At 37.4% G+C, this 23128-nt stretch overlaps 1 protein-coding gene across 4 annotated transcripts in view; it reads left to right on the top strand.

Annotated features, from left to right (window-relative positions):
* The window catches only part of OLFM3 (olfactomedin 3), a 199636-nt gene extending 176721 nt beyond the window's left edge, over positions 1-22915 (top strand). For all 4 annotated transcript variants that reach the window (XM_053592282.1, XM_053592280.1, XM_053592281.1 and 1 more), the window contains 2 exons: positions 19172-19278; positions 20549-22915. In XM_053592282.1, the coding sequence (XP_053448257.1) occupies positions 19172-19278; positions 20549-21226 (785 nt within the window). In that variant the 3' untranslated portion in view covers positions 21227-22915. The remainder of the gene's footprint in view (positions 1-19171; positions 19279-20548) is intronic.
* Positions 22916-23128: the final 213 nt, after the last annotated feature.

The following is a 23128-nucleotide window of genomic DNA, read 5'->3' as shown; positions in this document are numbered from 1 at the left end:
AACGCTTTTCTGGAAGAGCATCAAGGGGAGGTGGAGTAACAGCCTTTGAAAGAAAACAATTTGGGCAGCACCTGTGGCTCAAAGGTGTAGGGCGCTGGCCCCATATGCCGGAGGTGATGGGTTCAAATCCAGCCCCGGCCAAAAACTGCCAAAAAAAAAGAAAACAATTCACCAATTTCTAGTAAAGAAAACTTGAGTGAATAAATGTAAACATTTAAAATAGAAATTTAATGGCTTACGAAAACATCATAAAGACTATTTTCCAAATGTGCTTTCAATGTTCAAAAGAGAGCCACGTTGCATTCAGTTATCACAGCCTCAAAAGAATGTGAGAAATCGGTACAGCTGAGGCTCCACTGCCTCGGCACAGGATTTCCAAGAGAAGCAGAAGAGAATAAAGCAACCCTGAAAGCAATGCACGTGCAGGAATCTCTGCTCCTTACTGCGTCAGGCCAGGTCCACGCTCCTTCCTCTGTGACTGGCCTCCTAGCCATCAGCCACGTGCAGTCTATGACTTTAGCTTTTGCTTCTCCAACACATGGCCCATATTATAGCCAAAGGGATTTTCTGAAATACAAATCTGAAATTATTAGTATTTGAACTGCTTAAAAGCTGTGAATTTCTGTGTCATAAAATACAGTCCACAGCTGTTCAGGCCCTTCGTGTGTCACCCTCCCTACTCCTCCGGTCTTAGATTGTTACCACTTCTTCCTTCACACACTAAGTCCCTGCCATGTCTGCTTGGTACTCTCTTTCCATGGGGCTGTTATGAGAGGCTGTGGCTGTTTGTTCCTGCTCCTGAAACACCCTTTCCCCTAAGTACTTTCTCTTACACATTTTCAACTGCCACATGTGACTGACTCCTATTCACTCTTCAGGTCTCAGCTTAAATGTCGTAACTTGCCAGACTCCTCCAGGGTCCTCCCAGACCAGCCTATGTGCCCTGTACTTCCAATCCCTGACACTTCACTAATACTGGACTTTTTCATTATCATTGCTTGTGAGACTGAATGTCTCTTGCTGGGCTTTTCTTCCATGAGGACAAAAATAATGTTTATTGTGTTCACTGTACAGTCTGTCTCTCCCAAGGCCTAAAATACCACCTGGCAAAGAAAAATTACTCAATAAATATTTGCTGAATAAATTAATTCTATAAGGACTCATAGGAATAATTTCTAAACTTTTCAACACAGTATTAGCTATGTCAAGTGACATAGAATAATCCGTTGTACTTGTAGAAAAAAAAATACATCCTTTTAGCCACATACTATTAAAGTCAAAAATAACACAGGTATGATTAAGGCTAGACAAGCTGAAAGTTAATTATTTGACATGGCAATGAAATACTTCTTTCAGATGCTCTGCTTTTACAAATCAAGTTCAGGAGTTGATGGTTGATATACAATAGATAAATATTACTGACCAAGAAATTCTACTATTCTATTTTATTCTTTTTTTTTTTTTTTTTTTTTTTTTTTGTAGAGACAGAGTCTCACTTTATGGCCCTCGGTAGAGTGCCATGGCATCACACAGCTCACAGCAACCTCCAACTCCTGGGCTTAAGCTATTCTCTTGCCTCAGCCTCCCAAGTAGCTGGGACTACAGGCACCCGCCACAACGCCCAGCTATTTTTTGGTTGCAGTTCAGCCGGGGCCAGGTTTGAACCTGCCATCCTCGGTATATGGGGACGGCGCCTTACCGACTGAGCCACAGGCACCGCCCCTATTCTATTTTATTCTTTTTCAGTTAAGAAATAGTTTTAGTTCAATGCTTATATTAGTTGCATGGCTTACCAGATGATGTCTCCACCAGTAAGATAAGAAGAACCAAGAATTACGCATTCAAACCAAGAATTACCTCCAGTGCTCCATATCCAGATTACTTTGGAGGTTACAAAGATGTGTCCAGATGCATATTTTGTTAACTGATAAAAATATCCAGTTAAAGATTTTCGATTAATGAAACATAACAGGACTGGTCTGTATAAAGCTTTGAGTTCTTTGGCAGATGTCCGTTTGTCATAGAAGAGCCATTCCAGACCCTGAGATTTAACTCACTCTTTTATTCCTAGCATGTCACAATAAAATAAACCTGAGCACAGGCCACACAGGGGCATCTCCTAAGTACAAATGGGCTCTACTAAAGCCAGGACAGGATAGTTCTCCCTAGTAAACTTCTTGAACTTTACAGTGTGTGAGTTATGTTGTTGAATGATGAACAAGAAAGCTCTTGGGATTTGCTCAGTTTTAGAAATGAACTTTACTTCTGTTCTGTCAGTGTTTACTTAGCTAGAAAAAACCTCTCTCTTTCAGTTGGGTAATTCCACATTCCCCTCTGCTCTTTCATAACCCGGGTTGTTTATTTCTCTAATCTACCTACAACTCCCCACAAATAACCACCTCCAATACAGAAGAAGTTGAAATACTGTTTCAGACAAAGAGGGTTAATTGAAGTAGACACAAATTCATCCTTTTCATTCTTCTTATTGAGCCTTGGGTAATACTTTTAAATGTTAGGCCATGATTCATTGTATATATGTATGTATTCCTTTTTTTTTTTTTTTTAACATCATAGACCCTTTTAATTAACTTTTCCTTAGGGACACAAAGTTTGAAAAAAATGAAACTTTCAAATAAACTGCATTAGTTAACATTCATTTTTATTTTAACTAATCTAAAACATAAAATACAAAGATCAGACCAGCAATATGTAAAATCACTATTCAACTTCCTTGTTTAATGACTTGGCTGCTCCATGAGTTAACTGAGATGACTCCGTAAAATATTAAAAATAGTTCTTACCTTGAACTTTGCCTAGATGATTAGCAGTCCTTGGTTCCCAATTCATTAATAGAGAGCCCAGTCCCACAAACAATGAATCAAACGCTTTTATACTTTTTGTCTCAAGAAGTGGGTAGTTTTGCTCATCCCACCAAGTTGACATCAATTATCCACTTACTAAGCATCTCCTGAGCAGAGAGAATATTTATCAGCTGAACTATTACCCTGAATTACAATTCAAACTGATGTTTGGGCAGAGATCTACAATAGTAATCATGTGACATGTGAGGCTACACGGTCCCTTAAATATAAGTAAATAAATCTTCACATTTTCCTTTATAAAAGGAAACAATATAATTGAAAGAGGGGTGTCTGGCACATAGCTCCAGTTGCAGAAGAAATCACGTGTAATTTTGAGAGCAGCACTAGGTTATAATACTACACTTAATATTTACACTTCCTGGAAATTGGCACAGGTATTAATCAGTTCATATTTATATTTATTGGCAATTGGTACAGGTTGGGTCAATTAATTTCTAAGAATCTTTTAATTCCAAGCCTAACATTTTCTCATAATTAAGCACTTGAATATCAAAATACCAGAGCACATGGTCTCAGGGGAGAAAACAGATGTTAGTGAACATCAGGACCATTAAGGGAAAGAGTAGAGAGAAAACCACATCAGAGTTTCGGTGTTTCACGAGGGTCTAAACTCCAGTTGTTATGCCGCTCAGATCCAGAGCGGAACACGGGATAATTACAGGATCAGCAATGCATTAACAAAAGCAAGAGGACTCCTTCATCGACAGCGCCTTCCCTCTTCACAAGCTCCTCTCGACCCACACAACCAATTAGCAGAGGGTAGAAATGGATTAAGGAGAGACGACAAAACTTCAACCATGATGGATGCATTTCCCCTCGCTTTTTCAGTGGATTTGCTTTTAAGTAGATGGTATAGAATACATCCCATGAATTTTAAAATACTAAAAAATAAAGTAGTCTTATCGCCTATAATGTTTAAGTTACTCCTAAATCATAAGACCCTGAAGGAATCACAAGTCATTGAGACTTCTAGGGTGCCATTTAGCATATTTTTACCTGAGAATGAAGGGTTAGGGATAATAGGAATTAGGAAAATGCTTCAACAGCAATGCACCCTATTGGCCTGCATGAGGTATAGTAATGCCTTTTCCAAAGTGCTTAATTTTCTCCTATGAGAGATTGAACAGAATAAAATCCCTTATGCCTAATTAAATCATATCACATTTGTAGTCATGTAGAATATGATAGGTGTGTGAGAATTTGACTATAAAAGCATGGTTAAAGCTCGTACACATCCCTGCTCTGAGATCACCAATAGATATTTAATGTCGATTATAATCAGGCTTCCCAACTTCCTAGTTCTCCGCCCCCAACTCCTTCTTGTGAATTCTATTTTAGTGCAATGGCGTTTGCCATCTAGTGAAGCAAAGCGCCGGCTGCATCTTTCTGTTAGCACAAATGGTTTTGAGACTTCATTTTTAACAAAAGTATCAGCAGCAGTAGAAACTTGAGGTCAAAAGTGGTTAAGACTTGGATTACTGTCTTTGCTATATTTATGCCATATTAATTTTTTTTATTTTTATATACATATGTGTTCATTAGGCTTCCACTTTTTGCCTTCACAAAATTAAAAAGGCTTAAAATTTAGCAAAAATAACAATGTTTAAGACAGGGACCAGAAACAAAAACCTCTCAAGGAATGGACAAAGACAAATACATTCAGAAAAAAAATCAGACTATTGCAGCAATGAAGTATGCCATATTAATTTTTAAAATTATCTGTGTCCTAAATAGTCTTACTTGTACATTGAACAAGTACTTACCAACTCCTTAATATCTGCTGACACTTAGCTAGGTATCAGCAGATGCAGAGATGGGTAGAAGACCATCTCCCCCTACTGTCGAGGTGTTTACATTTTAGTGAGTACAGAAGGCACACAGGTGGATAACTCCAGCAATACTGAGTGCCTATCACTCGATAGACACTGTGACGGCTGCTTTACATGTGCTAATTTAAATCTATGCAGAACTCTGCCTTAGGCATTAGTATCAGCAATTTGATTAAAACGTACTCAGAAATGTAAAATGAATTTGCCAAAGATACGTGTTATTGTCAATAACTTGAAATTCATGTCCTGAGTTCAAAAGCTGAGATTTTTTGTGCAATACACATAATAATAGAGAAATACCCTAAATGCCCAATAAGTTTAATTTAATGAACAGAACCATCATCTGCCTGATTGTGTGGAAAAGAAAATTCCTTCTCGGAGCTCCCTCCCACAGGCATGCCTGCGTCTTCTTTCTCCCCTTTCACGGGTCTCTCAAAGCTACCTCTCTTGGCGTCCTCGCTTCCACCACCCCATCCAGAGCATCGTTCATCGTTTTTCAGATGGATTACTGCAGTGGCCTCCTAGCCATTTGTTTTAGCTGAAGTCATTCCCTCTCCAGCACACTAAATATTGATTGCTATCCTTTCCAAATGCCAGGTTAACCCTGTAGTTAAGTGGTTTATCTTTAAAATTGAATTCTAACCACTTTGCATGTTTCGTCTTGAGGAAATGGACTGTGATTCTCCAGGTCTTGAGTTTTTCTCCCATGTGCTAGTGATACACTCACTCTAAGCTTTAGCCATTTTGATCTTTCAGTTCCTCAACTGTACGTGCTTTCTGTAAGGCCCAAACATTGTACTTGCCCCCAACCTTTTCCTGGGACACTTTTCTTGCCCACCTTACCTATTTCCTGAATGCCCCTTAGTGTGGTTATATTCCCCTGGCGTGGTCTCCCCAACCTTCTCCCCGCTTCCGTGAGACAGTACATTGACACATTTTACGGAGACTGTCCGTTTTCTTTTTTTAAAAAACAATCCTGGCTCCCTTTTACATGAGTTGTCACTGAACCGAGGAGTCACGAACCTTTCATGGCCTGTTCCAGTTGAATTCTCAGAGACTCTCACGGATACACTTGAAATGGAATAGACAAAAATTAGTGTCTGCAGAATGTTTATGAGAAAATTTTATTTTTAAAATAAAAATCTTTAAGTTGTTTTCAAGAAATTAATCAGGCTTAGCGCCTGTTGCTCAGTGGCTAGGGCACCAACCACATACACCAGAGCTGGCCGGTTCGAACCCAGCCGGGGCCTGTCAAACAACAATAACAACTACAGCCAAAAAATAGCCGGGCGTTGTGGCGGGCACCTGCAGTCCCAGCTACTTGGGAGGCTGAGGCAAGAGAATCACCTACGCCCAAGAGCTGGAGGTTGCTGTGAGCTGTGATGCCACAGCACTCTACCAAGGGCAACACAGCGAGACTCTGTCTCAAAATAAATAAATAAATAAATCAGTATATATCCAATATAAAGTATATCTATATTTTTTACAAAACCAAAAACTTTGGAAGAAAAAAAAGCACAACCCTTTTCACCTTTGTCTTTGTCGCTCTCTTCAGTGGCAATGCAGCACTTGGTTCCACATCATCTGATATTTTGCTCCACTTAGCTAAGTGCTAAGTAAGCTTTAAGTAAGCAAAAGACTGAACAGCTCAGTGAATGCAGGCATTAGGAGAATTAACAGAAAAGTCAAACTGTGTGCCTGAGAGAGATTTAACTCAGAAATATAAAGAGGAAATTTAGAAGACTATTCCCTCAAATTAAATTGAGATCTTCACATAAGTCATTACCAAATAGTCCTGCTCTCCCCAAAATTCCAGGTGGCAAAGTAGAATGGCAGTTTCTCCCTTGCCTATACACTTGATGATTCTTCTAGACTCCTGGAATCCTTGTTATATTTAACTAAATTTTTGGTGATTGGTAAATTTTACCATAAATGTATTATTATTAATTTTCCTCTCTATGTCCTACATTTTCAACTAAATTACAACTAAAGTATAAGCCTTTTAAGGATTTAAAACCTGCATTTCCAGAGGCAAGCATGAATTCTCAAATTAATTGGAATTTCATAACACAGCTCACCATTAAATTTGGATGCTAAGTAGCCTTCTCCTTAAACATGTTCAAAATACAACTTTCAGCTGGGCGAGGTGATGTTCAAGCCTGTAATCCTAGCTCTCTGCAAGACCAAGGCAAGTGGATTGCTTGAGTTCAGTTGAAACCAGCCTGAGCAAGAGCAAAACAGAAAAGCTAGCTGGGTGTGGTAGGCACCTCTAGTCCCAGTTACCAGTGAGGCTGAAGCAAGAGGATTGCTCAAGCCCCAGAGTTTGAGGTTGCTGTGAGGTGTGACGCCACGGCACTCTACCCAGGGGTACAAAGTGAGACTCTGTCTCAAAAAAAAGTACAAGCTTTCTTCCAGAAAAGGCAGAAAGAAGAACTGAGGCAATTTTTTTAAATAATTAAGAGTAAAATTATACTAATTTTAGAAAAGTTGGGTTATTTAGGCAGGGTAATATTATTCTTGATCCCAGTAGCCAGCTAGCCACTGGATACTCATTCAGGTGAAGGCCGTGTCCATTGGCCCGTTTTTAATCCCCCCCCTTCCCCACAGAAGCACAACTGGTAAGACCAGACAGGCAAATAAAATTTAAATGATATAAATATATTTTACTACCAAATGTATAATAGAGAAAACCTTAAGTATCATTAATAGATAGACTCCAAAGTTCAAATCATATGTACTTTTTACTACATGGGTTCTCTGATGCCCTTAAGTAAAAAGAAATAGCATTCTTCCCATAAATATATTCTCCACTCCATTTAATTTGCTCATCTGGGCATGGCCTTAGGATTAAAATACAGAAGCCGTTAGTCCAGGATATAACAAGTTATGATTATGTATTAAAGAAATAAACAAAATAGAGAACAGATGGTTTTTATGCTTTGTTGATTCAAACAAGTGATCTTCCTGCTGAATCTCAAATGATTCTCTTTTCCTGAGCCACTGATTGATAAATATGAATTGTAGCAAATTATGAAAATTGGATCTCTGAAAGTCATCAGGGAAATAAAATGGTCACTTTTTAAAATTACTCCTGATTCAGTGTATTATCTGAATATGAACAATTTAGATGCACAATATTTTATAAATGCTGATATTTCCGTGTATATCACTGTAGACAGAGGGCATAGCCGGGGAAAAATCAATGAAGGGAGGCTCTTCACTTCCACTTTTGCAGCAGCATTTGTCTTCCAAGCATTTAGGAAAATTATCCTTTCTGTCTGGCTTCCTTTGTCCTCATAAAAAGTGAGAGTAAAGTGAGAAAGACAGTGATTTATTTGAAGAAGAAAGAGCTAGTTTTGAGAAGCTGAGAAATAAAAAAGTGACTTTTATTGTTTTATTTTACTTCATTTTTAAAACTTCTGTGCTTCATTAGAATCTGAGGGTACCCATATTCACGTTACATTAGTCCACAGAATCATGACTAAAAATGCAGCCCGTTTTACGAATTACTGTAACGTTAATTTTGCTAATTGCATTTGGCAAGATGGAATTTGGATTAGAAAGTCAATAACCATTTGTAATGGAAGCTTCTACTGGGAAGAAATCACAATGAGAGCCCTGTGTTTGGCTTCCCAGGAATAAAGATAGACAGGGATGATGACACCCACGGTCACACTGATGGTGTCTGTGTGTGTGTGTTTAACCACAACCACAGATACCACCCTCTCCCCATCAGCATATGAAAGTTCGTTCACCCACTTATCTATTCCATGTCCCCTGAGTTAAAATGACAAAACCTCAGCCTTCAGAACTTTCCTTCCATGGGCGAGAAAACTCCATGCCAGAGAATAAGCCTGTTGTCTAACATTATACAATGATTTAATGCTGTGACCAAGATGGAAACCAGATTTCCTAACTAACTCCCACCTCAGCGGGAATACAAAGAATACTACACAAAGAAAATTTCTTGGAAAATTAATGGAAGTTAGAACACACACAGAGTCCCACATTATAAAGGCATAGAGAGAGGCATGATTACACATGGTTCTGAAACTACTGTCTGCTCATGAGCTTCATTTATTTAATTATTGCCTTTCATATGGCCAGTTTCTTTCTCTCTACTAGATTATTCCTTTGATAACTTTTTAAACAGCAGTAGCATCAGTACAACAATAAAATCTTTCCATGATCTCATATTTCCCTATCTCTATCTCATAACTTTTCTCCTTTGAATCTTCTATAGCTGCTGCTTTGTTTTACAGTCTTTTCAGATCAACTGCAGCCAATTTCTAGTCTGAACACTCTTCCTTTGAGTCTTGTCATCACCAAGCACTTAATTGTTGCCAAATTCCATGGACATCTCTTTAATCTTATCTTGCAAGACATCTCAGGGACATCAGCCACAGGTCAGCATTGCAATCTTCTTAAAATACATTCTTCTTTTGGATTTCTTAACACCACACTATTTTTTCTATCCCACTTACATACAGCTTATTCTTACATTCCTCTGCTGAATCCTATACACATTGTGGTTTGGAAAGCTCTGTTCTAAATGCCTTTCTTTGTTTCTGTGTTTGTCCTCTCCCTAAGGCAACATGCAGCCCCTGGCTTTCTGTATTATTGTTATACTGAAATCAAAACTGCATAGTGAAGGACTTGTGTGCTCCTTAGATTTATATACTATTGTCACTGGTGTGCATAATAGTCATGAAGAATGTAAAATAACCCATACTGGATTCTTGGATTTTGCCTCCCAAACCCATTCCTCTTTCAGTCCCCCCATCTGAGAAAATGACACTGCAACCTACCCAGCTAAACAAGCCAAAAATCTGCATATTATCCTAGATTACATTTTAATTTGCAATATTTTATTCCTCTTCCTTTATTCCTTTTTTTTTTTTTGCTTTCCATCCTTGCATCTAATCTAACACCTTGTCCTATCAAATTTAGCCTCATACCCCAGTTCCAAAAACCTTCTGCCTCACTGTTGCCATCACCTCCCACCTGAACCAGTGTGAAAACCTCTTAATGGTATGTTCTGCCTACCTCTATCCTCTCTACGATTAACTTTCCACCTGGTAACTAGACTGATCTCTTACAAATACAACTCATATTCTGTTATCCTCCCCCCTACTTTAAAATCTTCCAGTGCCTTTCAATCATACCTAGAAAAACTCCAAATACTGTATTCACTCTGATTTTATAAACTGCATGATTTGGGCTATTCAGACTCCCCACCCCAAATTTATCTGCTTTCCCAAGTGTGTCCTGAACACACAGGTCTTCTTTCTATTTCTGCTTCTCTTAACTCACCCAGCATATTCAGATTTAAGGCCTTTGCAAGAACAATGGTAGCTAATACTTCTTAAGAATGTGTCTATTACCAAATACTATTCTAAACTCTTAGCATGTATTTCTTACTGAATCGTTAACATTTGAGATCGATATTATTACTGTTGCTACCCACAAGACACTGAGAGGTGAGAATCGAGACTCAGGAAGACTCTTTAAGCCACACCCAACTCCTTTAACTTTCTGCTTTCCCTTAGGTTGACCCACAAAGTGGCTAAATCCACTAAGTGACTGCACCACTAAATGAGCCAAATGCCTGTCTTTTCCTTTAATTTTGGGGTCCATAACTGACCCTTACCAATTAGATCTCATATTAAATATCACACTCGGAGGGGTCTTGCCTACTCCCCAGATCTAAAGTAGCAACCCAGTCACTCTTCATAATGTGTCCCAACTTAAATACTTGCACTCAATTTATTCCTACCAGACTTACTTAACTATTTTGCTTATTTATTTATTTATTCTTTCTCTCTTCTCAACAAAATGTAAGCTTCACCAGAACGAGGTATCTTGTCTTGTTCTTCACTGTAACTCTGGTATTTAGAACAATGGTTGGTGCTCAGTAAATATAAATGAGTCGATGAGGCACCCCTGTTTAAAAGCCACATCGAATAGCCCTTCTTTTAAGCACCTACAGGCTTGTGTCCTAAGGTCACCCAATATGGACAAACTGTCCACTACTCAGTGAAAAGTGAAGGACATCCCCATACGTGATTATTATTTGCCTTTGGGGGGATTTTAAGCAAGTTTATTCTTAGGGATCCAAAATTGTTAATGTGCTCCCTCTCTCAGATTAAGAAACTGTAAACTCATTTAAGATGTGGATATTTTTAAATTGTTAATACTTAGTCATTAGCTCTTTAGTTCAAGTATACTTCTCAATTATTCCTACAAAAACTGTTTTATTCAAGGATGTGACTCTAGGATGAAAAGCTGTGGTGTACTGAGGTCAAGTACAAGGTGGTGCTAGGAAGACAAATCCTGGCATTGCTCATGGAGAGTCACTGGGCAGATGGGAGATGGCTAATGGATCATAGACAAGGAGGAGAATGACAGGGAGATGACTGCCCAGAGGACAATCAATGAGTGCAAAGCACAAACTTCATGAATGTTCATAGGATCTTCCATGGCCAAGTACGAGGCATCTTTCTTTAGGACCAACGCTCACATAGTATCTCATGCATATTTTGAAAATGATTGGCATCTATCTTAAAAGCCATTCACTGAAAGCTCACATTTAAAGTTTGTAACATTATATTCATTTACTGATTCTAGGGATAAATTTTCTTCTTCTTCTTCTTCTTTTTTTTTTTTTTTTTTTTTGTTGCAGTTTGGCTGGGACCGGGTTCAATCCCACCACTCTCGATATATGGGGCCAGCTCCCTACTCACTGAGCCACAGGCACCGCCCTGGATAAATTTTCTTTATATGGACAAAACAGTTACCATTAAGACACATGTATAGGACCAAATCAGTGAGAGTCGATAAGAAATATAACTGTACAACTTGCTTTTTCTAAACCTTCACATTCATTTTTCATAGAAAACGAAACATTGGAGATTAGTTGAATTTGCTTGTTTCTATGTTTAACAGTTTATGGATATTTTTTGTGGAAGAAGACAAGAGGTGAATGTGACTTAAAATAAGGTATACTTTAATTATCTAAGAAAGCTGTTGTCACAGATTCAGTGTTATTGTATGTCATCATCCTTAAGCTCAATTTGTATTTTTTTATTTAATATAAACAGATATGCAGTGAATTCCTTGCTACATCCTTTTCTTCTCAATACGTATTTGTTCTGAAGTAACTTCATTTCGTTTTCCTTGCAAATTAATTCAAAAAGAAGAATAAAAAAGGAAACAGAAAGGATAGGCATAAGCATTGGTATTTTGAGAAGCTATAAAATATGACTTTCCTCCCTGTTTTTCTTTACATCTCTAGCACCTAGAATAGTTCTAATACAAAATAAGTTCTCAGTAAATGGTTGTTAAATGAATAAATTAATCATTTAATCTTTAAATAGTAACTATTGTTTTTACCTTTTAACATGTTTTAGAAAAATGCCTGCTGCTACAAGAAGAATGTGAAATCATTTTTAGTTTTAGAGTCAGAAGATTTTAGCCCCAGGTACAAATTCTGTCCTAATTCCTGGTCTAAAAGACCTGAGGGTCTAAAAGCCTCTGCTATGAAGATGTAATGCTGGATTAGAAACAAACACCACCAAAGCCAAGACACCCTGGCTTGAAATGCTGGCTGGAAATGTTTAATAGATACGAGTCATAGGATGAATGAGCCCCACAGGTCGTTCTTACTCAGGCTTCAACTAATCCCATCTGACCATGCATACTCCAGCATCTAAAACGTGCAATCTGAGGCAGATATAAGATTGGGTCTTCTTGCTTTGCTCAAATCATGCTTCAATCTGGTGATAAAGAAAGGGTGCCAAGGAAGTCAATTTGGCTGGTAAGGCAGGTTAAAACTTCACTTTGAAGTTGAATTCTATAGTTTGACCATGTAGAATGTTTTCAGACTCCATGCCTGCTAAAACTATACACACTTTGAGAGTGGGAACAAAACAGTCTCCATAATTTCTTACTGATTGTGTTTCCATGTGGTTATTTCCTCTGGGTATTAAGTTTTGTGGGAATGACCTTTAGATGTACATTTCATACTTGGGACATTATATTGATCTAGACCCAGAACAAATTTTGACTCAACTGACTTCGGAAATTCTACATATGTTTGCTCAAGTGATAATGAAAGAACGTTCATCTTTAAAAATTACTTTCAAAGGATTGAGATTAATTTTCCCCCTTTAATTAGTGAGTCTTCAACAGGAACATATTTTTTCAAGGTCAATCACTTATTTACTTCAAAGTAAAGAATATATAGTTTCTACTTGAATCATATGTTGGTATCTTTGTATATCTCTTAGTACAGCTCCCGCATATGTACTAACCAAGTAACCACTTATTAGCTTTTCTTGACGTCTATATAAAGTGATAAATGTTAATAATTCATACTAAGGGTTCTGCTTTTTAAGGTTGAAAGAATTAGACAGAAATTTCCACGTCAATTGGAAGACAGAGCTAGAAGTTTAAAGAACACAATTTTAATCTAGTCCTTATAGGATAAAAACCAAATTAAAATGCAGACTGTTCACAGCTTCCGTATCTGCAGACTATTTACATTTCCCGTTTCTACCTCCTTCCTAGCTTGAAGGCAGCGCAGGACATAAAACCCTGAAATGATTTTTCAATAGGAATTTATAAATGTGATTTTACCTTATAAAATTAATGGCTACTGAATTTTTTCAGCTATTTTAACTTTTTACATTACATCTTTAACATTGTACACATAGGGCTTGAAGATTTTATACTTTGAATCATGAAAGTTTAGAATAAAAAGCAACAGTCTCCTTCTTCAGCTCTGTTTTCCAGAGGCAAACACATGCAAGAGTTTCATTTTAGGGCTCTAGGTGGTTATATTTCTATTTTAATAATATGCTTTTTTCCCACTTTTTTGATTTATCAACTCTAGACATTGTTCCTCGATGTCCCGGTCTGAAAGATGAGGATTCAGTTCACCCAGCCACTGCCGCTTACTCTCATGTCTCCACCTCATATGCTCTTATGACTACTCATAGTTTGACCCTGATCAATTTTGTAACTTTAAGCCTTAAATTTAAATTTTTATCATTTTTTTCTTCAAGTGTAAGAAAAATCTCTTACCATCATATTTTTGAATATGAAGACAGTGATAGCCCCATCTTTCTATTTCTTCTCTCAATTTTTAATTTCCTAACAATGGGGACTTTGTTCTTCTACATTATCATGGCTGGAAACATTTTGTCTTTTCTGTAATTACAGAACGGATAAAATGTGTGTCAAGTATTCTATAGTTAGTTTATGGGCTGATTTTACAATGCAGCCATCATCGTTTACATTATTATAAGAATGTTTATGTTATCTCTTGAGAGCTAAGCAGTGAACTCAGATACATTCCCTTCTTCTCCAAGTGCAAAATCAAGTTCCATATAAAACAGAATACTAGAGTTGGCCAGGCACCAGGTCTCATGTTGTATCTTCTTTTTTTTTTTTTTTTTTTGTGGTTTTCGGCCAGGGCTGGGCTTGAACCTGCCACCTCCGGCATATGGGACTGGCGCCCTACCCCTTTGAGCCACAGGCATAATTGTAGCACTTTGGGAAGCCGAGGCAGGTGGATTGCCTGAGCTTACAAGTTTAAGACCAGCCTGAGCAAGAGTGAGTCCCAATCTGTACTAAAAATAGACCAAAAAAAAAAAAAAAAACTAGCTAGACTTTGTGGCAGTTGCCTGTTGCCCAAGTATTCAAGATGGAGGCAAGAGAATCTCAAGCCTGAGAGCTTGAGGTTGCTATAAGCTCTGATGCCACAGCATTCTACTCAGGGCGACAGAGTAAGACCATGAAAAAAAAAAAAAAAGAAAAGAATATTATTAGAGTTAATTTTAAATGAATACTTCCATATACATCAATAATTGTCTTCACCATGCCCGTTTTTTTCTAGAGGGTCTCATGCAATCTATCTCCATATCAATTCCACTTATTTCGGAGACCTCCCCTTTGGAGCTGGGTTTCTTTCAATTCTGGACAAACTGTACTTTGGCTGACTGCACTGCTGTCATTCTGGAACAGGATGTCACTGTTTTTCTCATCACATGTCTTTGCTTGTCTTGGTTTACTCTCTTATTTTGCTGCAATAAATCCTTAAGTAACTTCTTAAGAAATAGTGCATTTTGTAGGTAAACTTTTTGGAAGTTTACATACCAGAAAATAGAAAATAACCTTTATTCTATTTCCGCTGATTTTTCTTCCTAAATATAAAGGCCCTGAACATTATCTTCTAGTATCTAGTATTGGTGATGATAAGCCCAGTTGTACTCTAATTCTTACCCCTTTTCATGTGACTAGCTCATGCTCTTTCTTTGAAAAGTTTCAATTTTAGGGCGGCACCTGTGGCTCAGTCGGTAAGGCGCCAGCCCCATATACCGAGGGTGGCGGGTTCAAACCCGGCCCCGGCCCCAGCCGACCAGCAACCAAAAAATAGCCGGGCATTGTGGCAGGCACCTGTAGTCCCAGCTACTCGGGAGGCTGAGGCAAGAGAATCGCTTAAGCCCAGGAGTTGGAGGTTGCTGTGAGCTGTGTGAGGCCCCAGCACTCTACTGAGGACCGTAAAGTGAAACTGTCTCTACAAAAAAAAAGAAAAGTTTCAATTTCAAATGATTCTTAATCTTCTAACATTTCACAGTAAGTTTTTTAGATGTAGATATTTTTTCTTTAAAGATGGTGTGCCCTTTTCATCAGAATATTTAGGTTTTAGAAATAGGGAGAGGTTGTTTTCTTTGATAACTTTCTTCCACTTTTTTTTCCTCTCTCCCCTCCTTCTAGAAATCTGTCTCTTTAGATGTTGGAGTTTCTGGATTGACTTTATGTGTCTCCATAAGTTTCCTCTTATTTTCATCTTTTTTTTTTTTTTTTTAACTTTAGGGCTAACTCTCTTTAACTTCCAACTTATTTGGCTTCATTTAAATTATACTTTTAATTTCCAGTAGTTCTTTCCTGGTTTTTCTTCCACAGTGCTCACTGCGCTCTGAATTAACTCTTTTTTATTGGGGCCCTCGTTTTTAAGTACATTTATCATTCTTATTGCAAACTTTAGAAGAAGTCTGCTCATTCTTGGTTATCCATTCATTTTTAAAGATTTGAACAACAAATCTTCTTGGAAAGTGTATCTTTAATTAGGGCTCCACACTTCTTTCTCTGGAGAGTAAGCAGGGAGACTACCAAGGTCACTAAGCAGCGTCTTGCTCTGAACCTCCATTACCCAACTTAGTGTCCTAACACTTGTCAGGTAAGTTTTATGTTGTTTTGTTTTGTTTAACTTGCCCTCTGGGGTCCTACATCTACAGACAAAGATGGACTCCATGGCTAGTAGGGCGTGCCTTAAGTGGTGTCCCTGTTTTTGGAGCCCTGTCTCACTCTCAATGTCCTTTCTCCCTGTTTCTATGTCCTCTCTGTCTCTTCCTCAAGGCAGATCATCTTCCTCCTTAGCTCTCGTCTACTCTGCAAAGACACCAGTGTGTCTTTCCCCTTCCTCTGTCTTTGACAGCCACTCTCCATCCCCTCTGACTTCCAGACATGTGTTAAAACATCTTCCTGTTTTAAGAAAATACAAGAATACGTCTTGTACCATTCTCTTTGCTTGGGGTTCTTGGTTTTGGTTTTTTTGTCCACATGTTTTACTCCTTTCTTATCATTTGAATGAGACCATGGGAAAAAAAGAGATGAAATCATACGTTAGTTCATTATCTTGAGTCAAAATTACCTTCCTGTGTTTAAGAACACAATCACATATTTTGTTTTGTGGTGTTTTTCGGGGAGGAGGATGTCTCTATTTCACTCTATTGGCACTTGAAATTTTCATGCTCTTATCATCTATTTATTTTCAAATATTTATGTGGGACTTCATTAAAGATCATATTACTTTCACTTATTATCTATTCAAAGGATATACTCAACTAGGTCCTATCAGAATATGATGAACTTCTTCTAGTTCAAATTGATACTACTTTACTTATATATTGATCATCTGTTTATAGCAAGTAGAACTGATATATTTCAAATAGGTTTTAACCCAGGGTCTTGCTCTTCAATATAGATAAAGCCATAACGTCTTCTGAGTTATTGGCCTGGTTATTCAGGTCAGAGGAAATCATAAAGTAATTCACTATACAGGTTTAATGATCCCATCACATTTTGCTTCCTTCACAAAAGAGCAAAAATGTATTCAATTCAGGTTTAGGGAAATGCCAGAGATGACTAAATTCATAGCTGTCACCAAAGTAATAATGCAAAATATAATGTTATCAGTCATCATCTTCCTAATTGCAAAGCTAAGTATCTGACAATTTCAAATTATTTTTATGAGGAGCATATATAAGGAAAAGAAGACCAAAAATAGTCTGTAAGCTAGAATTAGTTTTGTCCTTGATTTGCTTTGTATTTCTGTTCTTTTCCTTTCAAATACATAAGAACCAACAGGAACTAACTAGAAATGTATCAGTTCTAAAGATAAGCAGAGGAGGATAGGAGCTATGTGAAACAAATAGGACCATGAAAAAGGAAGAAAATAGCAGAAAGAAAAAGATGGTGGAAATGGATAGGAAAGAGGATTCCTTAAATCTCAACATTTCTGGGTAGCTATAATGCTTTTCACAATGTGTATAATAAATCACTTATAATCTTCCATTTTAAAACTTTCACAAAAAAATGCCCAGGTTTCTATTTGGTTTGGTTTAGGAATTTATGGAGTCCATACTATTCCTAAGATCTTATTCACCACTAGGTTAATAAAAAGAAAAGACAATTCTTTCATGAAAGTCATTAATTTTTCATGATGCCTTACATGTCTTCACCTTTCATAGCGTGTAAGTTTGGGGTCGGACGGCTTGTGTTTTAGAGGTCTTGTTCCTTGGGTGGTCATGACTCCCCTGCCAGGCCCCATTATCATCTGTTTAAGACATTTACTCTTCAGGCTTGGTGCCTGTAGCTCAGCAGCTAGGGCACCAGCCACATACAGAGGAGCTGGCGTGTTCGAACCCAGCCCAGGCTTGCCAAACAACAATGACAACTATCCTGTTTCCCCAAAAATAAGACATCCTCCAAAAATAAGACTTACTTACAGGAAAGATAAGATGTCTCCTGAAAATAAGACCTAGCACATCTTTGGGAGCACACCTTAAAATAAGACACTGTCTTATTTTGGGGGAAACAGGGTACAACCAAAAAATAGCCAGGCCTTGTGGTGGGTGCCTATAGTCCCAGCTGGGAAGCTGAAACAAGAGAATTGCTTAAATCCAAGAGTTGGAGGTTGCTGTAAGCTGTGATGCCACGGTACTCGACCAAGGGTCACATAATGAGACTCTGTCTCAAAAAATAAAAGACATTTACTCTTCAAAATTCCACCTCTTTCAGGTACATTGTGATTGAACGTTTTAATTGTTTATAAAGGTGTCTTTCTCAGGACCTAATCATTCACCAATACAAACTGAAAATTGGTACTCTGTTTCCCCGAAAATAAGCCATCCTCCAAAAATAAGACCTACTTACAGGAAAGATAAGACGTCCCCTGAAAATAAGATCTAGCGCATCTTTGGGAGCACACCTTAAAATAAGACACTGTCTTATTTTGGGGGAAACAGGGTACAACCGAAAAATAGCCAGGCCTTGTGGTGGGTGCCTATAGTCCCAGCTGGGAAGCTGAAACAAGAGAATTGCTTAAATCCAAGAGTTGGAGGTTGCTGTAAGCTGTGATGCCACGGTACTCGACCAAGGGTCACATAATGAGACTCTGTCTCAAAAAATAAAAGACATTTACTCTTCAAAATTCCACCTCTTTCAGGTACATTGTGATTGAACGTTTTAATTGTTTATAAAGGTGTCTTTCTCAGGACCTAATCATTCACCAATACAAACTGAAAATTGGTACTCTGTTTCCCCGAAAATAAGACATCCTCCAAAAATAAGACCTACTTACAGGAAAGATAAGACGTCCCCTGAAAATGAGACCTAGCGCATCTTTGGGAGCACACCTTAGAATAAGACACTGTCTTATTTTCGGGGAAACAGTGTAAGAGTTCTTTCTGGGTGGTATAAGCTATGGATAGCCACAAAGCCTGGCTAGGAAGAGGGGGAAGGTTTGCTGTTGATCAGGTATACAGGTCCACGAGCAATTTGTTTAATTTGCCCCACTTCTTCACTCAGAAGCAGCAGCCACTGAATCTGTATGACGATAATGACTTTCCTCATTTATTTATTTCCAAATTATACAAATAGTTTCCCACTTCAAAATTTTACCCTTTAGATTTAGAACTTTGAAGAAGCAACTACTCAAGGTTCAAACTGTGGTTAATTCCAGAGCACCTAATATGAATAATTTATTCAGCATATGTAATATCGAGCCCACGAATTTGCTTTGTTTTATGACCCCTTCCTTTGCTCTTGGTATGAACATGTGTGTCGGAATCACCAGCCATGCTCAACTGACATGTTTGTGTTGTGCTTTTTCAGCATGTGGCAAACTGATGAAAATCACAGGCCCAATTACTGTCAAGACGTCTGGAACCCGATTCGGTGCTTGGATGACAGATCCGTTAGCGTCTGAAAAAAATAACAGAGTATGTTGTTTCCACACACATTTGTTTAGAATTATATTTTATTTACACGTTTTCTTTACTGGGCCATTTATTTTCTTCAGGGCTATTGGCATCAACTTGGAAAATGTTTCACTTGTTTACAAATATTTTCTGTTTGATAACATTAAAATATGCAAATGTATGCAAACCTATTTTAGTAAAATGTCCCATCCTATAATTCAGCCACTTAGTGCATCTAATCTTGATTGGTTTTAGTCCTGTTTTATGCTTGAAAAAGTCTAATTATAAGCTGACAAAGTTCTTTGTCTGTAGTATATTCTTTCTACTACCTGTTTTGCGTGGGAAAAAAAAGTAGCACTAAATGAGTAAAAACCTCAAGGGCTGACTAATTCATTAAATAAACTGAAATATCCCTAGAGTCCAGATATAATTTTAAAAGAAATAGCACTGAAACCTTTTGAGGGTGCATTTTTGTTAAGTTTCCAATGACTGGATTATGTAAATAAATATAGTGGAAACTTGTCATAACTCTGATGATGTTCTATTACAAAACTCAACATAAATTAAGATTCTCAAAGTTTCCATCCAAACAGAATTAGTTATTAATTTAGTAAAATTGTTTAATTAAAAGGTAGTTGTACCTACAAGCTGATCCAATAAACAAGTGTTACTAGAAGATTTTATAGAATCCGTAAAGGAGAAATAATTTGAATATGCAAAATTGAACCTGTTTTTTTCAGAGAAAAAGACAAAATAAATGTAATTTGCTGAAGGTTATAGTTTTTATTAAGGATTGTATTGATCTATCAGATGATGTGGTTTACATTAACATACGTTTGGTTCACTCAGTGATATGCCCTAAATGGTAAAAACTAAAAGACACATGTGTAGTCCCAGCCACTCGGAAGACTGAGGCAAGGGGATTACTTGAGCCCAAGAGTTTGAGGTCCTGTGAGCCAGGATGCCATGGCGCTCTACACCAGGGCAACAGAGTGAGACTTTGTCTAAATAAACAAACAAAAAAGCCACTAAAAAACAAACAGGGAAAAAGCAAAAAGCAAATTAACATCAAGGAAATAAATTCAGTTATTTCTTTTCCACATAGACGATGCCAAATGTTTTTACAAAAGCCTGTCATGCTATCACCCTGCAGCAGGTCAGCAGTAAAATAATGTGACTTCTGGAGCCTGAGAACTGTGAAATTAGTGTGTGTTGACACTCACTGTCTTTATTTTGGAATTCTCAGAAAAATACGGAACTTGGTCACTTCATTTTTTTTTCTCCTTCTCAGGTGTGGTACATGGACAGTTACACTAACAATAAAATTGTCCGTGAGTACAAATCAATTGCAGACTTTGTCAGCGGGGCTGAATCAAGGACATACAATCTCCCTTTCAAGTGGGCAGGAACTAACCACGTTGTCTACAATGGCTCCCTCTATTTTAATAAGTATCAAAGTAATATCATCATCAAATACAGCTTTGATTTGGGGAGAGTCCTTGCCCAGCGAAGCCTGGAGTATGCCGGCTTTCACAACGTTTACCCCTACACATGGGGCGGATTCTCTGACATCGACCTGATGGCTGATGAAATCGGGCTGTGGGCTGTGTATGCCACTAACCAGAATGCAGGCAATATTGTCATCAGCCAACTGAACCAAGACACCTTGGAGGTGACAAAGAGCTGGAGCACTGGCTACCCCAAGAGAAGTGCGGGGGAATCTTTCATGATCTGTGGGACCCTGTATGTCACCAATTCCCACTTAACTGGAGCCAAGGTGTATTATTCCTATTCCACCAAAACGTCCACATATGAGTACACAGACATTCCCTTCCATAACCAATATTTTCACATCTCCATGCTTGACTACAATGCAAGAGATAGAGCTCTTTATGCCTGGAACAATGGCCACCAGGTCCTGTTCAATGTCACCCTTTTCCACATCATTAAGACTGAGGATGACACCTAAGCAAATGGGGTTTGTTTTTGTTGATTTAAACAGTATCATTTGTAATAAACTCTGTAGGACCTCTTCTGGGTTTTTTTTCTGTATTGTTACTTTTCATCATTTCTCCAAAGCAAAGCATTTTTTTTATTATTATTATTGTAAAGTTGGCGTTTCAAGGAACAGCTGAGTTTGTCTAAGTTAACATGTTGGAAACACATCTTAACTCCTAAATTTACAAGGCCTATCTCGTCCTTGTCATGAAAAGCACTACAAAGAGTTTAAGTGGCTAGAGTCATAGCTTTGCAACAGATTAATGATCTGCCTCGTATTAGAATCAGAGACTAATGGTGGCTTAAATGCATGAATGTCTTTTTTTTAAAAACTCTGTCATTTTTTACCGTCTTTTGCTCCACATCAGGAAATATTTTGGTAGGATTTAGAAGGAAAATAAAAACACACTTTCCTCCCATTTATTTATTGAAAAAGATGTAAGGATTTCATTTATATGTAAAAATAATAATTATTATTTTGCCGTTAACACAATTCTCTGATGCGGTGCTGTACAGTCATTTTTAAATCTCTTGCTAACATTTTATTGGCAATATGTATTTCTACCATTGTAACCACCATTGTGCAATTGTATCTTTCCACGTCTGTGAAAGTAAGTAGTACTTTTTATAAAACACACTGAAAACTAATCTTCGTAATTACTCGAGTCAATTCTCAAGTGTGGTCAGGAAGAATCTTCTTGGCTTACCCCTCTACATAAGCATTACAAACTAAATAGAAAATCAAACCAGATACCCCACATAGAGTCTTTGCTTTACCCAAGTCTATTGGAGAACTAACATTGAGTATAAAAATTGATTCAGTACACCTGAGTTACTCTGTTCACCCCACTGAGTGCAACCCAACAGTCTCTTGCAAACGATTCTGCTGAGTCAACAAATTGGACTTGAGTTGACTCCACTTATTTGTTCTATGGCAAAGTTTGATTTTCATGATTAAATATATTAGTATTTTAACATAATATTTTACACACAACTTGCAATTGTGTAATTTCTTGTCTCAGAACTCTAAAAGCATATGAAGCACACACGAGAACTCTTCAAAAAGAAAATTTTTGTAATGTCCTCTGTGTTTAGATTATGACCCCTGGAGAGTTTATTGGTGAAATTTGTGCAAAAGAAAATGATGGAAAGACCTTAGAGTTGTATGGGAGGTTTAAAAGTGTAAATAACCCATTCAGAAAACAAGATGGAAAACTGATTCTTTGTTACTCTGATTTGATGTACGCGCGCAGAGATAATGTAACCAAAAAAAGAAGAGTTTTAATAACGTTTATGTTAATAATTCCACAAAACATATAATCATTCTATATATCAAACATGTCATTGAGTTTAAATGTAATTTGCATATATCAAAGATAGTGCCCTAAGGCAACTTTATGGAAACTAATATGGGTTTATGGGTTTAAAAATTTAAAAATATATTCCATAATAAATAATAGATAACAAATTGTTGTAGATGTCTGGTTTCACAAATATATAGTGCCACAATTTTTGCTGAATGATGAAGATATAATAATTGAGATAAATCACTGCATAAAGAAATGCAAAGATTTAAGGGTAATTCATTTCAAATGCCACCAGTAAAACATCATACTCATACATATCGCTGTCAAAATTGTAGGGTTAAATAATACAATCTTGAAACTGTTAAGATTTTAAAAAGGTTTTTTTTGTTTGTTTGTTTGTTTTGTTTTGATTTCTTGCCTACAAAGAAGTAGCATGATTAATGACCACTCTGGATCCTTTTGCAGTGGTGTCTTGTCTTTTAGAAAGTTTACATAAGTTCTCGTCTGCTATTGAGAGTTGGAAAATTTAGGAGATTCGCTAGTCATTGCACACACACCACAAAAAT

This window comes from Nycticebus coucang, chromosome 5 (genome assembly GCF_027406575.1).
Source record: "Nycticebus coucang isolate mNycCou1 chromosome 5, mNycCou1.pri, whole genome shotgun sequence".
NCBI classification, from domain to species: domain Eukaryota; kingdom Metazoa; phylum Chordata; class Mammalia; order Primates; family Lorisidae; genus Nycticebus; species Nycticebus coucang.
The sequence above is the reverse complement of the archived record's forward strand: the minus strand, read 5'-3'. Positions and strand labels throughout refer to the sequence as shown.